We start from the raw sequence: 23835 nt of genomic DNA, 5'->3' as shown, positions 1-23835 counted from the left end.
TAGTCACTGAGAGAGAGAGACAGAGAGAGAGAGCGAGAGAGAGAGAATGCCGCGTAAACATGCAGTCTGTTATCTCGTGCAGCAGAGACAGGGAAAGCAATATAATATTATGAGATGATGTCATCCTGTGGCGTGAATGACAGCTCAGAATGGGTCAATAATCAACTGGCTCTTATTGATACGAATCAGGAACAAACAGGAATATCTGAAAGGGTTGATTTCATTTTCCACCAAACTCAGAACTGTGAAAGTGGGAGGTTCTAAATAAAGAGGATCTGGAAAAGGTTCAAAGAAGGGCAACCAAATTGATTCCTGGTATGAAAGATAAAAGCTATGACGAAAGACTTAAGATGTGTTTGAATCCTCAAGTACAACATCAGGACGATTCGGCCATATCTGACGAAGTACTCCACCCAGCTACTTGTCCCGACTACGGTGACCTCCCGTCTAGATTACTGCAACTCCCTCCTTGCAAGCCTGCCAGCCTGTGCCATTCTGACATACTGATTCAGAATGCTGCTGCCCAACTTGCCTTCAACCTTTTCTAAGTTCTCTCATGTCACTCCCCTGCTGAGGTCACTCCACTGGCTACCAGTCACCGCCAGGGTCAGGTTCAAAGTCCAGGCCCTCGCTTGCACTGCAGCCAACAAGACAGTCCCCCGCCTGCCGACAGGACATGATTCAATCCTACACGCCAGCTGGACCCCTCCGCTCTGCATCACCAGGGTGACTTGTACTCCCTCCCATCCGGATGAATGGTTGTCGTTCATCCCTACCACGGAGCTTTTCCACCCTAGCTCCCCAGTGCTGGCATGAACTCTCCGTTTCTCTACAAACCACTCCTCCATTGCCCATCATCCGCCTTAGTCTGAAGACGCATCTCTTCAGCTTGTACCTGGACTAACTATCACTACTCTGCAGGGCACTCCCAATCTAGAATCTCCCTTATCGTGTGAATCCTTCTAATTTGTTCCTGTAGCACTTTCATGTTACAAGTGTATCTCCATCCAGCACTTATAGTGCACTTGTATCGTTATCCTGATGTTGTAGCGTGTTGTCATGCCTCCTAGTTTGATTTACCATAACTTTCTAACTGAGCCTATGCTTACTGTGTGAACTGCCCTTAATATGATCATCACTATGGATAACCATTACATAATGAGTATTTTACCTTATCAGACCTGTGTTTTGCAGTTGTTCCAGTGACCTTTAGTATGCACTTATTGTACGTCGCTTTGGATAAAAGCGTCCGCCAAATAAATGTAATGTAATTAAAGATGCTTAATCTCTTCAAGCTTAGTGAAAGGAGTCTTAGGGGTGATTTGATTGAGGCTTTTCAATCCATGAAGGGCATTAACAAAGTGAACTACAAGAGATTCTTAAGGTTGAGTTCTGTTAGTAGAACGAGGGGACATAAACGGAAATGAGCAAATTGTAAACTCAGACAGTAGGAAGTATTTTTTCACGCAGAGAGTAGTCAATGTGTGAAATAGCCTGCCAGGTCATGTAGTAGAGGGAGAAACTCTGGGGGTTTTCAAGACCAGGCTTGATACGGTGTTAGACACAATCTAGTCTGTAGGTAATAAGAGCGCCAGGTACAATTTACTTAGGAAAATGGAGAACATCCTTGGGGCTGAATTGCTGTTCTCGTCATTATGTTATGTTATGGTATGTTAGGTCATGTTATGTTATGTTACGTAATGTTATCAAAACTGTGTACTTACCATCCAAAAGGTCACGGATTTTATCCATATAGATCTCAAAATAGGACACCTAAAAAGATAGCAATGATGAGAGAAAGAGAGGAAGAGGGGATAAAGAGAGAGAGAGGAAGAGACAGAGAGGGAGGATAAAAGAGAGCGAGGATATATAACTTGTGATGTGATGACCTATATTAATATTCAGAGAGCGAGATTAGAAGAGTCTTTTCTACAGGGGGCCATTACAGATGAATATGTCTATATGCATTCCTGTTCCTATTAAATATAGTATTTACAACACAACGAACCATCATCCATTTTCCTCTAGATGAAAGAGACTATAAAGGTTTATATAGTATTCCACTCCAGAGTTGCCCACAGTAAGGGACAGTGAATAACATTATTGGAGAGTCACTGACCTTCATTTCATCATGACTTAGATCAAAATCGTATCTGAAATACATTCAATTCTTTATTTGGTCAGAAAAGTTTTTATAAGAGAACATTCTGGAGAGCCCTGAGAATGTCAACCAACCAAAAAATACAACAAAACCAAAAAAAATAATGAGAAGAATGTTCTGAATACTGGTGAATTTTAAAAAAACTAAATCTTCAGGAAATATACTGGCGTCAAAATGGTTAAAATATTTAATGTAATTATTTTATCCAAGCCTGATAACATTGAGACCAGCCCCGTTCCTGCTGTCTATGATTAAACGATTAAGCCAGATGCACTCTAAATGACCCGGTGAAGAGCTCAGTAGGTATCAGTGCTCTGTAATTAATGATGTGGGATCAGAGAAAAGTGGAGAATCTGTCACAGCACTAATGCAGTTTCCCAGCAGCACCTGGGGTTGGCTGATGGTCACATGCCCGACCCTTAGAGCAGGCTAGGATTGGGGTCACCCTCTGTCCATACCTTGATGTGGAACTCCAGGTTCTCGTCCATGGCAAAGATATGGTTAAAGATGTCCTCAGCAATCCTGGGGATGATACCCATCCCATGTCTATCGTGCAGCTTCCCCTGCAGAAAGGAGAGAGGGAGAGGAAGAGAGATAGAGGGAGAGGGGAAGGGACAGAGAGGGAGAGAGGGCCAGAAAGGTAGAGAGAGAGGGGAAAAAAGAAGAAGGAAGAACAGACAGTGAGTCAGAGGCGAATCACCGATAGAGGGAAAGAGGAAGATAATTTTATGTTGTTGATTGTGCCCCATTTTGTGTGTTTTGACATTACAACACCCTGTATGCATCACACCAATAAAAATTCATTTAAAAGCATTTTAAATGAATTTAATTTATTTGATAGGAATATATAACTGAGAATGAACATTTGACCCACTTTTTTAAACAGTGACTTGATTAGTTTTGAGCAGCTGTAATTTACTGAGAGACGCAGAGATGCTTCGAGCCGCTCTTACCTCCATGGTGTGGGTCTTTCCTGAGGAGGTCTGCCCATAGGCAAAGATAGTGCCATTATACCCTCCCAGCACATCTACAGAGAGAAGGAGGGGCAAGGAGCGGGGGGGTGAGAGGGAGAGAGGGAGGGGGAAGGAGAGAGAGACAGAGGGAGAGAGAGACAGAGGGAGTGGGAGAGAGGGAGAGAGGGGGAGGCAAGGAGAGAGAGAGGGAGACAGGGAGAGAGGGGGAGGGGAGAGAGGGGGAGAGGGAGAGGGAGGGGAAAGGAAAGAGACAGGGAGAGGGAGAGAGGGGGGACAGAGGGAGAGGGAGGGAGAGAGAGGGAGAGAGGGAGGGAGAGGAAGGCAGAGGGAGGGGGAGGGAGAGATGGAGGGGGAGGAGAGGTAAGAAAAGAGAAAGATTGATTAGGTTTTCACGTTATGAAGTCACCACTAATGAAGATTCACCCATTCCTCACTCCAAAGTAATGGCGTCTAGGCCACGGTACCCTTGATCAAGAGTAAAGCCATTGCAGCACCCCGTTCATATTAAAACTCTGGGGCAAGATTAGTTTTCTGAGGCTCAGACCCAAGGCCCTCTGTCCCCCTTCCCACAATGCCCCTCCCTGCATTTAACCTTCCTGTCTCTGCCATTATTCATCCTCAGCAGCTTAAACAAGATGTCCGCCTGCGCTAAGAATCTGCACACGCTGAGAATCTCCACACACGCTGAGAATCTCCACACACGCTCAGAATCTCTACACACACTGATAATCTCCACACACTCTCATAATCTCCACACACGCTCAGAATCTCCACACACTCTCATAATCTCCACACACGCTCAGAATCTCCACACACGCTCAAAATCTCCACACACGGTCAGAACCTCTACACACGCACAGAATCTCCACACACGCTCAGAACCTCTACACACACTCAGAATCTCTACACACGCTCAGAATCTCTACACACGCTCAGAATCTCCACACACTCTCAGAATCTCTACACACGCTCAGAATCTCCACACACGCTCAGAATCTCCACACATGCTCAGAATCTCCACACACGCTCAGAATCTCCACACACGCTCAGAATCTCCACACATGCTCAGAATCTCCACACACGCTCAGAATCTCCAAACACGCTCAGAATCTCCTCACACGCTCAGAATCTCTACACATGCTCAGAATCTCTACACATGCTCAGAATCTCTACACACTCTCAGAATCTCTACACATACTCAGAATCTCAACACATGCTCAGAATCTCCACACACGCTCCGAATCTCCACACACGCTCAGAATCTCCACACATGCTCAGAATCTCCACACATGCTCAGAATCTCTACACATGCTCAGAATCTCCACACATGCCCAGAATCTCTACACATGTTCACTGTTATTGTGACATTGTTCCCAGCACAAAACATTGACAACATTAAAAACATAAACATGCATGGCTAACAAAGCCCATGAGCATGTGCTTTCCCATGTCAGCTAGAAACATAAATATGATTATATTATTAAATATATGAGGCATTGTTCAAATATATAAAAACATTTATAAATGGCATGTAGTAGTAACACATGAAAATGTACAGTATTTAAGAACACCTGAGAAGGTCTGCTCCTAAGCTACTGTTGCTGAAAACATAGACACACGCAGGTCGCACAGCTATTATTGTTGTAATTATTAGTATTAGAACACAAACTTACCTTTCACAATCTGCTTGGCACAGGTGTTGTAGACCTGCTCCTGGGTGGTGTTGGTAGGGAAGACTCGATCAAACACATACGACTTCCCCTGGAGAAAACAAAGACAAACACACCATGATGTGGCAGTCTGCACTTTACAGCCAATTACAGCCAGTCTCCACTGCAATTACAGCAAATTACAGCCAGTCTCCACTGCAATTACAGCCAATTACAGCCAGTCTCCACTGCAATTACAGCAAATTACAGCCAGTCCCCACTGCAATTACAGCCAATCTAAGCCAGTCTCCACTGCAATTACAGCCAATTACAGCCAGTCTCCACTGCAATTACAGCCATTTACAGCCAGTCCCCACTGCAATTACAGCCAATTACAGCCAGTCCCCACTGCAATTACAGCCAATTACAGCCAGTCTCCACTGCAATTACAGCCAATTACAGCCAGTCCCCACTGCAATTACAGCCAATCTCCACTGCAATTACAGCCAATTACAGCCAGTGTCCACTGCAATTACAGCCAATTACAGCCAGTCTCCACTGCAATTACAGCCAATTACAGCCAGTCTCCACTGCAATTACAGCCAATTACAGCCAGTCTCCCCTGCAATTACAGCCAATTACAGAATGAAAAGTGAAAACATTAATGTTGCATCACATAAGCATTGTAGAGTGCGGAGTACTTTACTGTGTGCATGAGTGTGTGGCCAGCTCCTTCATTTACAGATGGTTCTTCTCTCTGTATCCCTGAATAACTATTACAAGGTGCCTGTGTATATGCACAGATTACTCAACTTATCAGCAGTATCAGCTACACTAGGGGGTGATAAGACATCTGTGATTTCAACCAAAAAACTGGGGCCCTTTGCTGTAATAGTTTAAACTGAAACAGAGCCAACAATGCATGTAAAATGTGCGTGATGCATACTTCACATGTCATGTGACATGAAAAGTTGGCATGTGATAGGTTCAGGGTTCAGAATTCTATGATTTTGTATACAGACAATTGGATGAAGCACTCTGTCTATCGGTTACCAAAACAGAATCCTCTCTTAAGAAATATGAACTCCATGTAAATCTAACTTATCGCTCAGCTTGTGTGCATAAACTTATACTGTAGTATTTTAATCTGTTGATACAATACTTTATTTAACTGTGTTTGCAGATAAAGAATTCAAATGCACCACATGTGTGAAAGGGGGATGGGGAGTGCTTTTCAGGTCCCATCTCAGGATGAGTGTGGGGAGATGGTCAGAGGAAGATGGAGGGGCTGGGGGAAGGGAGGAGGAGGAGGAGGGGAGCGGGGGGGTGGGGGGCTGGGGGGCAGGGTTGCGGGTTAATGGTCTTTGTGCCGTACGCAGGCCCAGTGGTGCCTAACTCAATCAGACAGAGACAGAGAGACGCTGCAGCCGAGTCCGCCCGTACCGCGGCGGACATCCGACGCTAGCCGCGCTAACCGCGCTAGCCTGCTGCTGTCGCCGTGCCGACGGGCGATAATCAGCACATCCATCAGCCCTCTCCTCTGAGCCACGCGCACGCTTCCCCTTATTTTAACACGGAGTGTGGTACAGTGGGTAAGGAACTGCGCTTGTAACCGAAAGGTCGCAGGTTCGATTCCCGGGTAAGGACACTGCCGTTGTACCCTTGAGCAAGGTACTTAACCTGCATTGCTTCAGTATATATATCCAGCTGTATAAATGTATACAATGTAAAGTGCTATGTAAAAAGTTGTGTAAGTCGCTCTGGATAAGAGCGTCTGCTAAATGCCTGTAATGTAATGTAATGTAACACATCGGTGAAAAGCTTCATTCACAAAGTCATCCTCTAATTAATGAACATGGGCTACGCAACACACTTCTCCCAACGTGTCACCAACGAGATGATTTTCAAAGAAGCCGATTCCTTTTCAAGCTGTTCTGGGCTTTTCGACTCCACGGGAGCCCTCTGGTGCGTGGCGTGTAGAGGATTTGTGTTGCCAGGTCCTGTCGAACTCCTCCTAGTCAACTACAACCCCTCCCACACCCCCCCCCCCACCCCCCCTAGCAGTTTCCACGGGCTTCGTCTTCCAATTTTGCCCGGTGCCCCCAAACAGGCCGCCGCGATTCAGCGTCAAACGCGTTTCCCCCAGTCTCACGTGCAGCGTCCTCGCTGTGCGCCGGGTGCAACGACTGACCGCTTTCCGAACGAGGCGTCGCAGCACAACCTCCCGCCGCGTACCGCGGCAGAAGAACGCTACGTAGGCCGCATCAGCGCGAGAGACGTTAAACGGTTACATAACCGAGCTTAAAGGAAATCACTTTGGCAGCCGCTCTGCTATTTCAGCCCTGACGGTAATTTGGCGACGGCAGAGCCAGAAACCCGGCACGCTCGCGCTTAAGAGCCCCACTGCAGGTCACGAATTTCTCCGTTTCAGATCGCTCAAATTCACCCGACTCGCAACGAGCCCCGGAGGCCCGGAGCGAGGACGCGGGGGGCTAGCGGTGTGTGCTAACGGCGCCCCGTTCACAGATGAAACTCACAGCAGAAAGGATTCCCACTCTCGACAGAAAAGGCGGAGCAATTAGCCTTCCACAGAACTGGAGCGGTCTGAATAATTTATGGAGGGGGGACGGGGGGGCACGGGGGGGGTAAATGCAAAACATTTCCTTTGTGCAGGAGCTCACAAAAGCCCCAACCAGAATGGAAGTGCAAGACAGAACGGCAACAAAAGAGACACACACACACACACACACACACACACACACACACACACACACACACGTAAGTGGGCACGCACGCACGCACACACGCACGCACTCACACACACTCTGTGGCCAAGGGCTGATAGAGATTTCCGGGAGGAGACGCCGATCTCCTCCGTCTTCTAATGGATGGAAATTAATCATCGTAGGTGTGCTGCCCAATGGCTGCCCACCATGTGATAAACGCTTCTGTCCCCGGCCATGCCCGCCAGAGCTCGCCGGGTAACCTTGCCACTGATGGATGACTTAACTGTCAACATGGGGGGGGGGGGGGGGGGGGGGGGGGCTGGTGTCACATTGCCCACGTCGTAGCTGGTCATGACAAAAAACTAAAGGTTGTGGTTTTGTGAGGACCACAGATCAATCAAACTGCTGGTACTGGTCTGCTGTCGGAAAGCTCTAGAAAATCTGGCTCTTTATTGCTGGAGGCTTGTTCACCTTTTTAACGCAAGAGAGAGGCAAATGAAGAAACAGCTATTAACAATAACAGCGTTTAGAAACGATGGGGCAGCCCACCATAAAACTCATCTTATTGATTCATCCTATTGATTATTGATCTTGTTGATCAATTCCAATAAATCATCCTTGCCTAGTGTCAGGATTCACTGAAAGCAAGGGAACTGATACCAAGTAGGTCAGTGGGGCATAAGGACAGACAGGCAGACAGACAGACAGGCAGGCAGACAGACAGGCAGACAGACAGACAGGCAGACAGACAGACAGGCAGGCAGGCAGACAGACAGACAGGTAGACAGACAGGCAGACAGAAAGACAGACTTGAATCTCATCCTGAAAGCATCCTAAATTGAGTAAATTTGAATTGCTCAAATAAAACTGGCCCATCTCAGCAGCGTAAACTGAGCAAACTCAACATGAAACTTGGCTAACCCGATTTTCGGTTCCTAGAACATTCCTAAAATGGCAAATGTTCCCAATATTTGTACATTTGTATATCTCTTGAAGGTTACTTTAAAATTAAGTATGTGTTGTAGGAAGGCTTGGGGTATCAAGGCGATGATGTTTGAGTCCTGGAGGTTTATTATGAACTCTTGATCGAGGGAACAGCGGCCTAGATATAGACACCTTTACTTATGGTAAATTAAACTTAGGAGTGAGGAATAGGTGACTTCATTCTGGTGACATCATAACGAGAAAATCTAATCTCTCTTTCACTTCCCCTACGTCTCCCTCTCTCTCTCGCTTTGTCTCTCTCTCTCCCTCTCCCTGCCTCTCCCTATCTCTCTTCAGTTTTCTCTCCCTGTCTCTCACCAATTTTATTCAATTAAAATTGGATTTAATAGCCATCTGCACGTATGAAGCCAAGGCATTGACTTAAACATAGCGAGTAGAGTAAAATACAGTAGAAAATAAACAAAGTCTAACTATAGTCACATTAAAATACATCTCTCTGTCTCCTTCTCTCCTCAAAACCAGGAAATGAAGACCAACCAGTGGTGTGGCAGAAAGGGGGAGGCTTTAGAGCTTCAAGTTCAGGGGAAAAGATACCATTGAAGCTTTGTCTAAAATATGGTTTGAGGAAGCAAGTAAAGGGCTCCAACACAAGATGGATGCCTAACTAATCACGCAGTAGGCCGGCTTCCATCTTGGGGACTGCAATATAAAACCATGCATCCAAAACGAACTGGAGATCTTAAGTAGAGAAATTTACATAATATTTTCAGGGACAATAGTAAGGCAAACCAGCTTTGTCCTTCAGTACATAAAAGGTGTCTTCTTCGTTTGATGACAGAGGTTTTATTTTATTTGGGGAGTGTGCCAGGTTGCAGCCTTTGTTTGATGTTCCAGTGGGCCTGGACATGTTCAACAGAGGATTTCACACAAAAGAGGAAATCCTGAGAAGGAAACTGGCCATTGACAAGATTCAAACAAGAACAGACGGATCTGGAGGATCTGGAGCCTGCAGAAAAAAAGATTATTTCCTGTTTGAAGAGAGAGTTCTATTTCTGCAGACTAAATAATAATCAGCTGGACTTTTGCCGAGAATGGGTAATTACTGGAGTACTGAATAAAGTAGAGGAATGAGGTGCCTCTAATGGAGTAAAAATAAAGGGTGACTCATTTCTATTCCACCGTTCGCCTAATTTAATGCAATATAATCAGGCAGTCAGGCAATCGGTCAATCTACCTCTCTCTCCCTGCCACATTTGAGATGTGGATAACACTAATAAGCTTATTTAATTACCCAGAATGCTGAGCGAAAGACACAAGACAGCACCCCCTGAGCAGGGGTATCATGAGAGCGTAGACAGACGTTCTTGTGTTTAATTTAAACATTCACACATCAATAACAATATTAAATATGTAAAAGCCTCACTGTACGAATCGAGCAGAAACAGAGACGCATTAAAGTGGAAAGTAAAGCTTTTTTTAACTGGCTCAACAGCAGGCAGATGTGAGACAGACGATGGGGAGTTCCTTCGCCCGGGTGAAATGTAATTAGAAGCTCGTCAGTGGATTAAATTAGCAGCTGACAGAAGCAGAGAAAGGGAGAGAGTTTGGGAAACAGTGATGCTGCATCAGAGTCTACTGCAATACCCAGCACAGCCCTCCGCCCACGCCTTTCAAAATCATAAAATCATATTGTAAAAACCAAACGATAGCAGGTCTGCTAACTCTCTACGCGCTTCTTCATTTTGTGAGTACCACCAGATGGAACGCAGGCTTCAATATGAATCACTCATAATACCCATATCTGAGCAATTACATTTATGCCTACTCCCATGTTTTTATCACTAGGTATTTGTAATTTCACTGTTTCTAAATATGTCAAATGGAATGAGTTTCCAGTCTGTGACTGCAAACTACCAATGGATGCTGCTACTGTGCCACTACTCTTCATTAAAACAGGAGAATTCAGGAGCTAATGCTAATTATTACTGCCACCGCTTTGGCTGGATCTTAATCTGACTGGCAAATCCAAAAGGATTTGGCCTGGAAGATGGAACATGAACGAAAAAGAAAGGAAATGAATTGAGCTCTCTCTCTATCTCTCCCTCTGTATATCTCTCCCCCCTCTTTCTCTACCCCTTCTGTCTCCCTCCCTTTCTCTATCTCTCCCTCTCTCCCTCGCCCTCTCTCTCCCAGTCTCTCTATCTCTCCCCCTCTATCTCCACCCCTTTTCTCTTCCTCCTACTCTCTATTTCCCCCCTCTCTCCCTCTCCCTCTCTCTTTACCCTCTCTCTCTCTCTATTTCCCCCCCTCTCTCCCTCTCCCTCTCCCTCTCTCTTTACCCTCTCTCTCTCTATTTCCCCCCTCTCTCCCTCTCCCTCTCTCTTTACCCTCTCTCTCTCTCTATTTCCCCCCCTTCTCTCTCTTTCTGCACGTGTGTGAGATCGTGTGGCTGAACATCCATCTGTTCACATTTGCCAGCAGCAAGCTCAACTCCTGCAGACATAACAGCTCACAGCAAACGGGACAAACAGGCTAGCCGTAAAGGAGAACAGAGCATATCCCGACAACACCGCCCTCATGTGCTTTCAGAACACAGAGACAAACTCACATTTCATAAATAGAAACTTAATGACCCTTTCATACAACTGAAACGCTGACACAAAGAGGTGGCGTGCTGCGCTGGATGGACCCGCTCCTCTCCTCCCCCAGTAAAACCATTGGCCACGGGAAACACTAAAGGCCCCAGCACCGCGAGCCGAAAGATGGCAATCACACCCTGACAGCGCAGAGAGTCAGGAGGGGGCCCCCCGCTCTCCCAGGACATTATTAGCAGAAGAGCGATATCTGGCTGCTCTAACAGCTGTTGTTCTGCTCGTCCCCGTGGAAACAGCTTGTCAGCTGTAGGCTCGGTGGTAGTAAGACACACCGGCAGTGGTGCGCTGTGGCAGAGGGAGGAGCCTCTCTTCTCTCCATCTCTCCCTTCATCTTTCACCACTCTTTCCTCTGTAAACCCTCAAAAATGCCAAACACACAAGCCTCTTATCCCGGCTTATCACTAATGGCGCACAATATCAGTGAGCCATTTTATAACCGAATGAAAATTCAGAATGTTTAATGGAAAGGTTTAGTGACAAGATTATGAATGTAACAACCAATAAAAAATGTGAGATAACCAGAATATCATGAAGCGAGTTCTGAATTAACCGTGGTGAACTACTAGCAGAGATGTTTTCCTTCCCTTCTCCGGTAGCCATTTTGGCTGCAGTATGTGGCAGGACTAAAAATGGCTGCTTGCACTGACACACTGATGAGACTGCTTCCTCTCTGTTTCACTGGTTGGTTCTTATCAGGGAATTTGGCTGTTGGCCCAGAGAATTGTGGGAATTGATTTCAGTTTGTCTGTCATGGCAAATTAACTGATTAGACATGGCACATTCCAATTAACTCACCACTCTGTTCTCTTTACAACTCTATTAAAATCATTTGGGATTGAACTGTACGGAGAAAATGTTATTTTTGACCAAGTTTTTTTACATTGACTGATTTATTCAATTATTATTATTTTATCTAGACAAATATTCAAACATAGTGTGTTTAATAGTATGCTTGGATCAGAGTGAGTGTACATTATGAGTGTGCTTGTATCAAAGTGAGTGTGCACTATGAATGTGGTTGTATCAGAGTGTGCACTATGAGTGTGCTTGTATCAGAGTGTGCACTATGAGTGTGCTTGTATCAGAGTGTGCACTATGAGTATGCTTGTACCAGAGTGTGCACTGTGAGTGTGCTTGTATCAGTGTGTGCACTATGAGTGTGCTTGTATCAGAGTATGCACCATGAGTGTGCTTGTATGAGACTGAGTCTGCACTATGAGTGTGCTTGTATGAAACAGAGTGTGCACTATGAGTGTGCTCGTATGAGTGTGCGCACTATGAGTGTGCTTGTATCAGAGTATGCACCATGAGTGTGCTTGTATGAGACGGAGTCTGCACTATGAGTGTGCTCATATGAAAGTGTGCACTATGAGTGTGCTCATATGAGTGTGTACTATGAGTGTGCTTGTATCAGAGTATGCACCATGAGTGTGCTTGTATGAGACTGAGTCTGCACTATGAGTGTGCTTGTATGAGACTGAGTCTGCACTATGAGTGTGCTCATATGAAAGTGTGCACTATGAGTGTGCTCATATGAGTGTGTACTATGAGTGTGCTTGTATCAGAGTGTGCACTATGAGTGTGCTCAAATGAAACTGAGTCTGCACTATGAGTGTGCTCGTATGAGAGTGTGCACTATCAGTGTGCTTGTTTGATAGTGAGTGTCCTTGAATATGCTCCAGTTTCAGTGTTTGCACTCACACAGGATGCATCTCAAATGAAAGGCAGAATTTTCACTATTTTCAGAATCTTTCCCACTTGCACTTAGCAGGCATGTCGCCAAAGCGAAATCATCAAAAACGCGTCCTTCTATAGTGCCTTCGGTTAAATTAGAAGGCAGAATCGATGTATCCTTCATCAGACAGGATATCCCATAGATCTCTGCGATGACCTCGGGCTTTTTCCTTGCGTTAAAATAACGTCCGCTGAAAACAGTGTGCAGCAGTGTGCAGTGGCAGTAGATGAGCTCGCTTACAGGTGTGAGCATCCAGTTAATTCCATAATTCATTGTTGTTAAATTCAAATACATTTAAATTATTTAATACACTGGAATAACGCATCTCGTCAGACTAACTACCACCACTTAGCAGGGCACTCCGAATCTAGGATCACTCTTATCACTTATATCCCATTACTTTGTTCCTGTAGCGCTTCCATGATACATGTACCTCCATCCAGCGCTTATAGTGTACTTGTATCATTATCTGGATGTTGTAGCTTTGTAGTTATCATGTCTCCTAGTTTGACTCGACATTACTCTCTGACCTAGCCTATGCTTACTGTGTGAACTGGACTTAGCGTGTTCATGGCTATGAATAACTTTTACATAACGAGCATTGTACTTTATCGGACCTGTGTTTTGTAGTTGATCCAATGATCTTCGGTTTGCACTTACTGTACATCGCCTTGGATAAAAGTGTCTGCCAAATAAATGTAAGGTGATGTATGCAATGTTTTTAAGCCTCGTGAGCCTTCCATGGACTAGCCAGCTAACTTGCTAGCAACTGTGTTACTTTTCTTTGATGTCATCCTGCTTTTAAAGTGCGCCCCAAACTTGCTGCCTTTTGAGGTTCCTTTATCAATAGGATGCTACCTTCAGAGGGAGCTCACTGCTAAGGGTGTAGGCAGCAAGGCAGTTACCTTCAGAGGGAGCTCACTGCTAAGGGTGTAGGCAGCGAGGCAGCTGCCTTCAGAGGAAGCTCACTGCTAAGGGTGTAGGCAGCAAGGCAGTTACCTTCAGAGGGCGCTCACTGCTAAGGGTGTAGGCAGCAAGGCAGTTACCTTCAGAGGGAGCTCACTGCTAAGGGTGTAGGCAGCAAGGCAGTTACCTTCAGAGGGAGCTCACTGCTAAGGGTGTAGGCAGCAAGGCAGTTACCTTCAGAGGGAGCTCACTGCTAAGGGTGTAGGCAGCGAGGCAGCTGCCTTCAGAGGGAGCTCACTGCTAAGGGTGCAGGGAGCGAGGCAGCTGCCTTCAGAGGGAGCTCACTGCTAAGGGTGTAGGCAGCAAGGCAGTTACCTTCAGAGGGAGCTCACTGCTAAGGGTACAGGCAGAGAGGCAGCAGAGGAAGCTCACTGCTAAGGGTGTAGGCAGAGAGGCAGCAGAGGAAGCTCACTGCTAAGGGTGTAGGAGGCAAGGCAGCTGCCTTCAGAGGGAGCTCACTGCTAAGGGTATAGGCAGCTGCCTTCAGAGGGAGCTCACTGCTAAGGGTATAGGCAGCTGCCTTCAGAGGGAGCTCACTGCTAAGGGTATAGGCAGCTGCCTTCAGAGGGAGCTCACTGCTAAGGGTATAGGCAGCTGCCTTCAGAGGGAGCTCACTGCTAAGGGTATAGGCAGCTGCCTTCAGAGGGAGCTCACTGCTAAGGGTATAGGCAGCTGCCTTCAGAGGGAGCTCACTGCTAAGGGTGTAGGGTGCGAGGCAGCTGCCTTCAGTTTGAGATGCAGTCATCGTTGGGTCATCATTGTCTACATTCAACGAACACCCATCCATGTCACACCTAACCCTGACCATCACACTGCAGTGTAGTAAGGAGGGTAAATTTACTTGCAGCCAATGGGAATTTCACATTTAGTCAGCGTAGCTTTATAAATAGCATGATGCTAGCACTAAAGTATATGCCATTAACCATCCCCTGGTGTGATACAGAACATAAGGGAACTCCTTCCATTGGCTTCTCATTTGGAGTGCTGGAGGAGATGGGTTTTTCGTTACAAGGCCAGGACGATAAGAACAGTCACCACGTGTCCGTATTATTCATAAACACCCGTCCCTTTGCCTCTGAGTTTAGTTTAAAAAAATATTTTTATTAGTTTCACTCTGAGGTTATTACAATCACAACTACAGCAGTTTAGTCTGCCCAGTGTGACTGTGTGTGTGTGTGTTTGACTGTGCATTTGTGAGTGTGTGTGTGTGTGTGTGTGTGTGTGTGAATGCGCAAATGTTCATGGATGGGTGCTTTTATATTTCAGCAGAGAAACAAACCTTCTCGACAGCAGATGTCTATCCTAATCAGATTTTGAACCTGCATTAGGAGGACTGCAGGATACATCAGGACAGACCTGCTATTGCTCGGCTCATTTCAGTAGCCATGTTGAATCTGCAGAGTGTGTGAATTTGTGATAGTCTCTAAAACTCAGCAGAGACACGGCCAGATTTATATATCCAAACACAGAGCTGAAAATGAGCCTCTTTAGGTTGCTGCTGTTGTTTATGCAAAATATAGTTATGGTCACATTTTAACCGTTTATAGTTTAAAGATCACGTTGCCTGGATTAAAGAGTGCTATGACTGAAACTAAGTCTGATGTCAGCATCTACTGCACTAACATGCATACTAATATGTAAACCACAACATTAAAGCATTCAGACTAAAAACTTCACTCAAATATGCATTCATAAACCAATAAATACATATCCCTGTTATGCGCAAATGGTAAGTCAAACGGGGGATTATTAAACTCTAAAACCTCTATCTTATTCATAAAAAATATCTTTACCTCACATAATTTGAATGAGATTCATAACCTTATACTCTGCTTTAGAACCCATTTACACAATCCTAGCTGCACGCCATCTTCCGTTGTCTTTGTGTTTTCTTGCGTAGCAGAAAGAACAAACTGCTGCAGATATGAACTGCGGAGAATCCTCTTTCCACATCTGGCTTCTGTCTGCCAGGATATTGATTGTTCCTGCGAGCGCAATTGCTCATGAAAAGTACCCCCGAGAAGGTGAAAAAAAGAGGAAAATTTAAAGACTAAGCAAAAGCAAGGATGACTCCCAAACAGAACCCACACGTATTTCCAATGTGATTACTACCACGTATACAGAAGTATCTGCCTCCATGTTACGCAGTTATGTGTGTAAACAGTTTCAGAATACGACTGTTACCAGGATCATGGCCGTATCTGGAAAGCTGTACGCGTACTCTACGCGTAATCGTGTTGCGTCTGACGTGCAGGCGTGTCATTTACCGCTGCGAGCGGATTGAAACGGAACGCGTTTCCCAGGGAGACGACGGCAGAAACGCCGGACCGAGCGCGGGAGAGAAAGCTCCCGACGCCGGCGTCGCGAATGGGCTGCCTCCCCGGGTGCCGCCTCCAGCAGTCCGATGTTCAAGACCCGTGTTTCTGAGGCGGCCGAGCAGATCGCCGCGAGATTAGAATCGGCGGGGCGAAGACGCGATCCTTAATTATGGCGGTAACGGCGGACTAGAGGTGGGACACAAACCTGCGCGTGAAGACAGTTACACGGCAGGCTCCTCTGCCGTAGGTGAGCTAGCCAAAATACGTGAATATGCAAAACGGAAACGGTCAAAAATGCAGAATATCACACTGCTTTGGTCCAGAGGTCCTGAGCCCTGGCTTTGAAGAACTACCGCATCCGCTGGGCTGGTCCCCCGCCCTGGTCCAGCATAGTCAGCGTCTGCTGAACCAATTTAGACTCAGGAAACCAGGTGACTTGAGTGTGTAATAAACCACTTCAGCTGATTGGTTAAGTGCAGAATAGCACAAGAAAGATAGACGAGCAGTCAGTGCAGTCCTAGCTGTGTGATCCCATAGGGTCAGTGTAGTCCTAGCTGTGTGCTCCCATAGACACACAGTCAGTGCACTCCTAGCTGTGTGCTCCCATAGACACACAGTCAGTGCACTCCTAGCTGTGTGCTCCCATAGACACACAGTCAGTGCACTCCTAGCTGTGTGCTCCCATAGACACACAGTCAGTGCAGTCCCAGCTGTGTGCTCCCATAGACACACAGTCAGTGCACTCCTAGCTGTGTGCTACCATAGACACACAGTCAGTGCAGTCCTAGCTGTGTGCTACCATAGACGTGCAGTCAGTGCAGTCCTAGCCGTGTGCTACCATAGACACACAGTCAGTGCAGTCCCAGCTGGGAGGGCAGAGATAATCCTGCAGCACTCCAGGCCTGATTTAAACACCCAGCGGTAATGCAGTCCTGCAGCCGCTAAAAGCCCTGATGGCGGTTCCCCAGAGTACCCGCCGTGCCTCACAACAACCCGCCATAACGGATCTCATTCTTACACAGCCGCAGCCTGGACGCCCTGTTCACTGCGCAACAGCTGCAGCCTGGACGCCCTGTTCACTGCGCAACAGCTGCAGCCTGGACGCCCTGTTCACTGCGCAACAGCTGCAGCCTGGACGCCCTGTTCACTGCGCAACACCTGCAGCCTGGACGCCCTGTTCACTGCGCAACACCTGCAGCCTGGACGCCCTGTTCACTGCGCAACACCTGCAGCCTGGACGCCCTGTTCACTGCGCAACACCTGCAGCCTGGACGCCCTGTTCACTGCGCAACACCTGCAGCCTGGACGCCCTGTTCACTGCGCAACATCCGGGGGGGGGGGGGCAACACGCGCGCCCCCCGTTTCAGGCAAAAATGGTTTGGCCCATATCTCTCTGTGTCCTGCGAGGTCTGCCTGCCATCAGGTAAGACACACACTGAAAAACATGGGGAAATCACCCCTCTATGTGACGCTCTTGTGTATAACCTACCAAATGTGAGTTTCAATAAGACTGCCGAAAATTTAAAGAATTTCATGAATAGCTCTGCTCGACACACCTCCACATGCACGCATGCACACACACACTCACACACACACACACACACACACAAATATATGCACATACATTGCTCCCCTGAAAGAGTACGCTATTGTCAGTTCCTGCTGGCGCATAACCCCCCTGCCCCCCCCCCCCCCCCCTTCTCTGCTGACTATGACCAGGCAGTAGAGGTGACCTCATCCTCTCCTTTGTGTCATTAATTTGATGAAGACTCTGGAGCAAACGCAGAGCACCGAACCAGCAGCGTCTCACAGAGAGGCTGTGCAGAGTGAGGGAGGTCTTGCTCTGGTCACAGAGAGGCTGTGCAGAGTGAGGGAGGTCTTGCTCTGGTCACAGAGAGGCTGTACAGAGTGAGGGAGGTCTTGCTCTGGTCACAGAGAGGCTGTACAGAGGGAGGTCTTGCTCAGGTCACAAAGAGGCTGTACAGAGGGAGGGAGGTCTTGCTCTGGTCACAGAGAGGCTGGGCAGAGTGAGGGAGGTCTTGCTCTGGTCACAGAGAGGCTGGGCAGAGTGAGGGAGGTCTTGCTCTGGTCACAGAGAGGCTGTGCAGAGTGAGAGTGGTCTTGCTCTGGTCACAGAGAGGCAGAGTGAGGGAGGTCTTGCTCTGGTCACAGAGAGGCTGTACAGAGGGAGGTCTTGCTCTGGCCACAGAGAGGCTGTGCAGAGTGAGGGAGGTCTTGCTCTGGTCACAGAGAGGCTGTGCAGAGGGAGGGAGGTCTTGCTCTGGTCACAAAGAGGCTGTGCAGAGGGAGGTCTTGCTCTGGTCACAGAGAGGCTGTACAGAGTGAGGGAGGTCTTGCTCTGGTCACAGAGAGGCTGTGTAGGGGAGGGAGGTCTTGCTCTGGTCACAGAGAGGCTGGGCAGAGAGAGGGGGGTCTTGCTCTGGTCACAGAGAGGCTGTGCAAAGTGAGGGAGGTCTTGCTCTGGCCACAGAGAGGCTGTGCAGGGTGAGGGAGGTCTTTCTCTGGTCACAGAGAGGCTGTGTAGGGGAGGGAGGTCTTGCTCTGGTCACAGAGAGGCTGTGTAGGGGAGGGAGGTCTTGCTCTGGTCACAGAGAGGCTGTACAGAGTGAGGGAGGTCTTGCTCTGGTCACAGAGAGGTTGTGCAGAGTGAGGGAGGTCTTGCTCTGGTCACAGAGAGGCTGTGCAGAGTGAGGGAGGTCTTGCTCTGGTCACAGAGAGACTGTGCAGAGGGAGGTCTTGCTCTGGTCACAGAGAGGCTGTGCAGAGTGAGGGAGGTCTTGCTCTGGTCACAGAGAGGCTGTGCAGAGTGAGGGAGGTCTTGCTCTGATCACAGAGAGGTTGGGCAGAGTGAGGTCTTGCTCTGGTCACAGAGAGGCTGTGCAGAGTGAGGGAGGTCTTGCTCTGGTCACAGAGAGGCTGTGCAGAGTGAGGGAGGTCTTGCTCTGATCACAGAGAGGCTGTACAGAGGGAAGGAGGTCTTGCTCTGGTCACAGAGAGGCTGAGCAGAGCGAGGGAGGTCTTGCTCTGGTCACAGAGAGGCTGTGCAGAGTGAGGGAGGTCTTGCTCTGGTCACAGAGAGGCTGTGCAGAGTGAGGGAGGTCTTGCTCTGGTCACAGAGAGGCTGGGCAGAGTGAGGGAGGTCTTGCTCTGGTCACAGAGAGGCTGTGCAGAGTGAGGGAGGTCTTGCTCTGGTCACAGAGAGGCTGGGCAGAGAGAGGGAGGTCTTGCTCTGGTCACAGAGAGGCTGTGCAGAGAGAGGGAGGTCTTGCTCTGGTCACAGACAGGCTGTGCAGAGGGGGGTCTTGCTATGGTCACAGAGAGGCTGGGCAGAGTGAGGGAGGTCTTGCTCTGGTCACAGAGAGGCTGTGCAGAGAGAGGGAGGTCTTGCTCTGGTCACAGAGAGGCTGTGCAGAGTGAGGGAGGTCTTGCTCTGGTCACAGAGAGGCTGTGCAGAGGGAGGTCTTGCTCTGGTCACAGAGGCTGTGCAGAGTGAGGGAGGTCTTGCTCTGGTCTTTCACGGATCTTCCATCTTAGAAAATCACTCAGCTTTGAGCTGTGAGCCATGATGGAATGTGACAGCCACACCTCCCAAAGCACAATTCCCCAGAACTCTGTGCTCATCCACGATGAACTAATGACACACACACACATACACGCTCACACACACACACACACATACACGCACACACACACACACACACACAGACACGGACACACCTACACGCACACTCACACACACACGCGCACACACACACACACACACACGAGCATGCGCACACACACACACACACACACAGACACGGACACCCACACACACACACACGGACACGGACACACACACACGAGCATGCGCACACACGCACGCAACATTCGTAGTTTCAAGTGTAGAAATGTGGAGCATTTGTGGAAATCCACTAAACGCCTTTATCATAGGAAACTTAAAGAACACCAAAATGATACAAAAAAGCATTATCAGACATTTTATTCATTCTCACAGCTGGTTCACTGTGTAGCTGTCCACATAACCCTATAGAAACGGACAGGTATTATTACAGTCATTAATACACATGAGCAATAATGATCTCAGAACCCTATCACAGAATGAGTCATTATTACTACTACCATCAATAATCATTAACGGTGGTCACCTTTAATAATACCAATCTAATTTACATACTTATTTACTAATTTACTAATTTATCATACTACCTCTAATTTACATGCCAAGATTATTACATAGCTGTTCACACAAATCTACAGAATTGCTTCATTATAAAAATGTATGAGAATCAATAAATATACGAGAAGGAGATTTAACAGCAGTAATATAAATATGAGCAGCAGGGCTAATAGCAGCTGGAGCTGTAGGACAGTGTTTACTGCTGCACAGCAACGTCAGCCATGCTGTTTACCAGGTGAATGATGTAGTCTCAAGGTGACCCCCTACGATCTGGGACTACTAGTGTGTGTGTGTGTGTGTGTGCATGTGTGTGTGCCTGTGTGTGTGTGCGCATGGGTGCACATGATTATGTGCATGTACATGTGTGTGTGTGTGTGTGTGTATGAGCGCATGCGCGCACGGACGCACATTACTGTATACTATATATTTAATGTCATAGCCACCGCTGTCTTTTTATGCATCTCTTCTGCAGGGACAATGTTAAAATGATGGAGAACGTGCACATACTGTTGTTTATGCATCCTGATGTGAGATCATGTTAAATCTAATGGGCCTGCATTTCACGAGAACACAAAGCTGTCGTCTCACGGGAACAGTGGTCTCTATTGTAGGGGAACGGGCCGAGCCCGCGTTGTGTAGCCCTGCTGCAGTACCGAGGCAGCGCTCCACAGATTGTTGTGTAAGAATGCCAGGCAGTCTACATGAATATTCATGGCAGGCATGCAAATTATCAACTGCGCTGGTCAAGGCATGAAAGAATGGTTAATGTGCACGTGTAGGCCTACTCTAAACTGAACAACCGCGTCAGTAAAAATCTTAATCAAATGATTCAGCAAGTTTTTACCCATCTACATCCATTCACTCTTAAAAACGGGTGTCTTAGAGAAACGGGTAATACTCCAATTATGCTAGTAGCACCTCCTGACCACTCACAATGTTCCTTTATCTATTCTGTTCGATCTAGTTTTCTGAGTAGCATTTGTACTGGGGCGGGTTTGATTGCGCTGGTCTGGAGTCTGAAGCCAGGAAAACATTCACTGAAATGCTACTGAGCTACCGCAAGCCGTTGTGAAGAACCGATGTGCTGGATTTCTTAGAGCACAGGCTTACAAAACAGCAGTAATCAGAGATGGCAAATCCGGGTCGGAAAGTAAAGATCCTCCCCAACATTTTGGTCCGATCACCTGGATTTGCTAACTAGCCCAATTTTTGGGGAGAGGGGAGTTAGCGGGAGGAAGAAGCACGTGGCGGAACTTTTACTTTCCGACCCCTGGACTTTCCACCTCTGAATCATGGCTGGAGGACGGTGAGAGTCGCAGCAATGCTGACGTAACCCCTAAAACCACTGGCCCGATGTGAGGCTCCACGCAGACCCGGACGCTAACCGCTAACACTGCGTTCGCCGACTCTGAGGACCCGGCCAGAACAACCCCGCTAATCCAGAGGGGAATCTCTGAGCTCAGAACACTCGAAGGGAAGAGTGACGTTGGGGTTCTCTGAAGGAGTCGGGTTTTGTGATTTCACAGAGTAGAATTCATTTTATACAAACATCTCTGCCAGTCTTTTAACCTTGGAAAGTGGACAGTCTGTCCTCTCAGCTGCACGGGGGGGTTTGTATATGGGCTCAGCATAGCCAGTCAATGCCATTAACGCTTTCAGCAGTCCTTTGAGGCTGAACCGTCCCTGGGCCACACAATTCCAGTTTTTTTTGGTTTTTTTTTGGTGGGTGTGATTTATTTATGTTGGAGGCACTTTGGAGCCACAACAACATTCTGGTTTAGGGCCACCAACACCCAAGGGCAGGGCTGCCCAATCCAGCTCCTGGAGATCTACCATCCTGTAGACTTTCACTCCAACACTAACAAAGCCACACCTCATTCAACTAATTAGCAGCTCAATCAGATCTCTAGCTGTTGAATGGTGTGAGCTTTGTTAGGGTTGTTATGAAAATCAACAGGATGGTAGATCTCCAGGTACAGGATTGGGCAGCTCTGCTCTAGCTGTTGAATGAGGTGTGCTTTCTTAGGGTTGGAGTAAAAGTCTACATGATGTCAGATCTCCAGGAGCAAGATTGGGTAGTCCTGCATGCCCCAGCCTGGGGTCCTGTATCTGTCTGTGTGTGTAAGCACATGGGAGTGGGTTCTGTATCTGTGTGTGTGTGTGTGTGTGTAAGTGCATGGGAGTGGGTCTGTATCTGTGTGTGTGTGTGTATACACATGGGAGTGGGTCCTGTATCTGTGTGTGTGTAAGCGCATGGGAGTGGGCCTGTATCTGTGTGTTGTGTGTGTGTGTGTATGTGCATGGGAGTGGGCCTGTATCTGTGTGTTGTGTGTGTGTGTATGCGCATGGGAGTGGGTCTGTATCTGTGTGTGTGTGTGTGAGCGCATGGGAGTGGGCCTGTATCTGTGTGTATGCGCATGGTAGTGGGTCTGTATCTGTGTGTGTGTGCATGGGAGTGGGTCTGTATCTGTGTGTATGTGCATGGGAGTGGGTCTGTATCTGTGTGTTGTGTGTGTGTGTATGCGCATAGGAGTGGGCCTGTATCTGTGTGTGTGTGTGTGTGTGTGTATGCGAATAGGAGTGGGCCTGTATCTGTGTGTTGTGTGTGTGTGTATGCGCATGGGAGTGGGCCTGTATCTGTGTGTGTGTGTGCACATGGGAGTGGGTCTGTATCTGTGTGTGTGTATGCGCATGGGAGTGGGTCTGTGTCTGTGTGTGTGTGTGTGTGTATGCGCATGGGAGTGGGTCTGTGTCTGTATCTGTGTGTGTGTATGCGCATGGGAATGGGTCTGTGTCTGTGTGTGTGTGTGTGTATGCGCATGGGAGTGGGTCTGTGTCTGTATCTGTGTGTGTGTATGCACATGTGAGTGGGTCTGTATCTGTGTGTGTGTGTGTGTGAGCGCATGGGAGTGGGTCTGTATCTGTGTGTTGTGTGTGTGTATGCGCATGGGAGTGGGTCTGTATCTGTGTGTGTGTGTATGCGCATGGGAGTGGGTCTGTATCTGTATCTGTGTGTGTGTGTATGCGCATGGGAGTGGGTCTGTATCTGTGTGTGTGTGTGTGTGTGTGTGTGTATGCGCATGGGAGTTAGCCTGTATCTGTGTGTGTGTGTATGCGCATGGGAGTGGGCCTGTATCTGTGTGTGTGTGTGTATGCGCATGGGAGTTAGCCTGTATCTGTGTGTGTGTGTATGCGCATGGGAGTGGGCCTGTATCTGTGTGTGTGTGTGTATGCGCATGGGAGTGGGTCTGTATCTGTGTATGTGTGTGTGTGTATGCGCATGGGAGTGGGTCTGTATCTGTGTGTGTGTGTGTGTAAGCGCATGGGAGTGGGTCTGTGTCTGTGTGTGTGTGTGTGTGTGTATGCGCATGGGAGTGGGCCTGTATCTGTGTGTGTGTGTGTATGCGCATGGGAGTTAGCCTGTATCTGTATCTGTGTGTATGCGCATGGGAGTGGGCCTGTATCTGTGTGTGTGTATGCGCATGGGAGTGGGTCTGTATCTGTGT

At 47.7% G+C, this 23835-nt stretch overlaps 1 protein-coding gene across 3 annotated transcripts in view; it reads right to left on the bottom strand.

The window, feature by feature from the left end:
- The window catches only part of kif5ab (kinesin family member 5A, b), a 48481-nt gene that overhangs the window by 22119 nt on the left and 2527 nt on the right, over positions 1-23835 (bottom strand). For all 3 annotated transcript variants that reach the window (XM_035386764.1, XM_035386762.1, XM_035386763.1), the window contains 5 exons: positions 4809-4896; positions 3115-3188; positions 2620-2724; positions 1725-1773; positions 1-6 (listed from right to left, as the gene is read on the bottom strand). The exon at positions 1-6 is cut by the window's left edge and continues 50 nt beyond it. In XM_035386764.1, coding sequence (XP_035242655.1) covers positions 1-6; positions 1725-1773; positions 2620-2724; positions 3115-3188; positions 4809-4896 — 322 coding nt within the window. The remainder of the gene's footprint in view (positions 7-1724; positions 1774-2619; positions 2725-3114; positions 3189-4808; positions 4897-23835) is intronic.

Source organism: Anguilla anguilla, chromosome 13 (assembly GCF_013347855.1).
Source record: "Anguilla anguilla isolate fAngAng1 chromosome 13, fAngAng1.pri, whole genome shotgun sequence".
Classification (NCBI taxonomy): Eukaryota; Metazoa; Chordata; class Actinopteri; order Anguilliformes; family Anguillidae; genus Anguilla; species Anguilla anguilla.
Note: the sequence above shows the minus strand (reverse complement) of the source record. Positions and strands in the feature narration are given on the sequence as shown.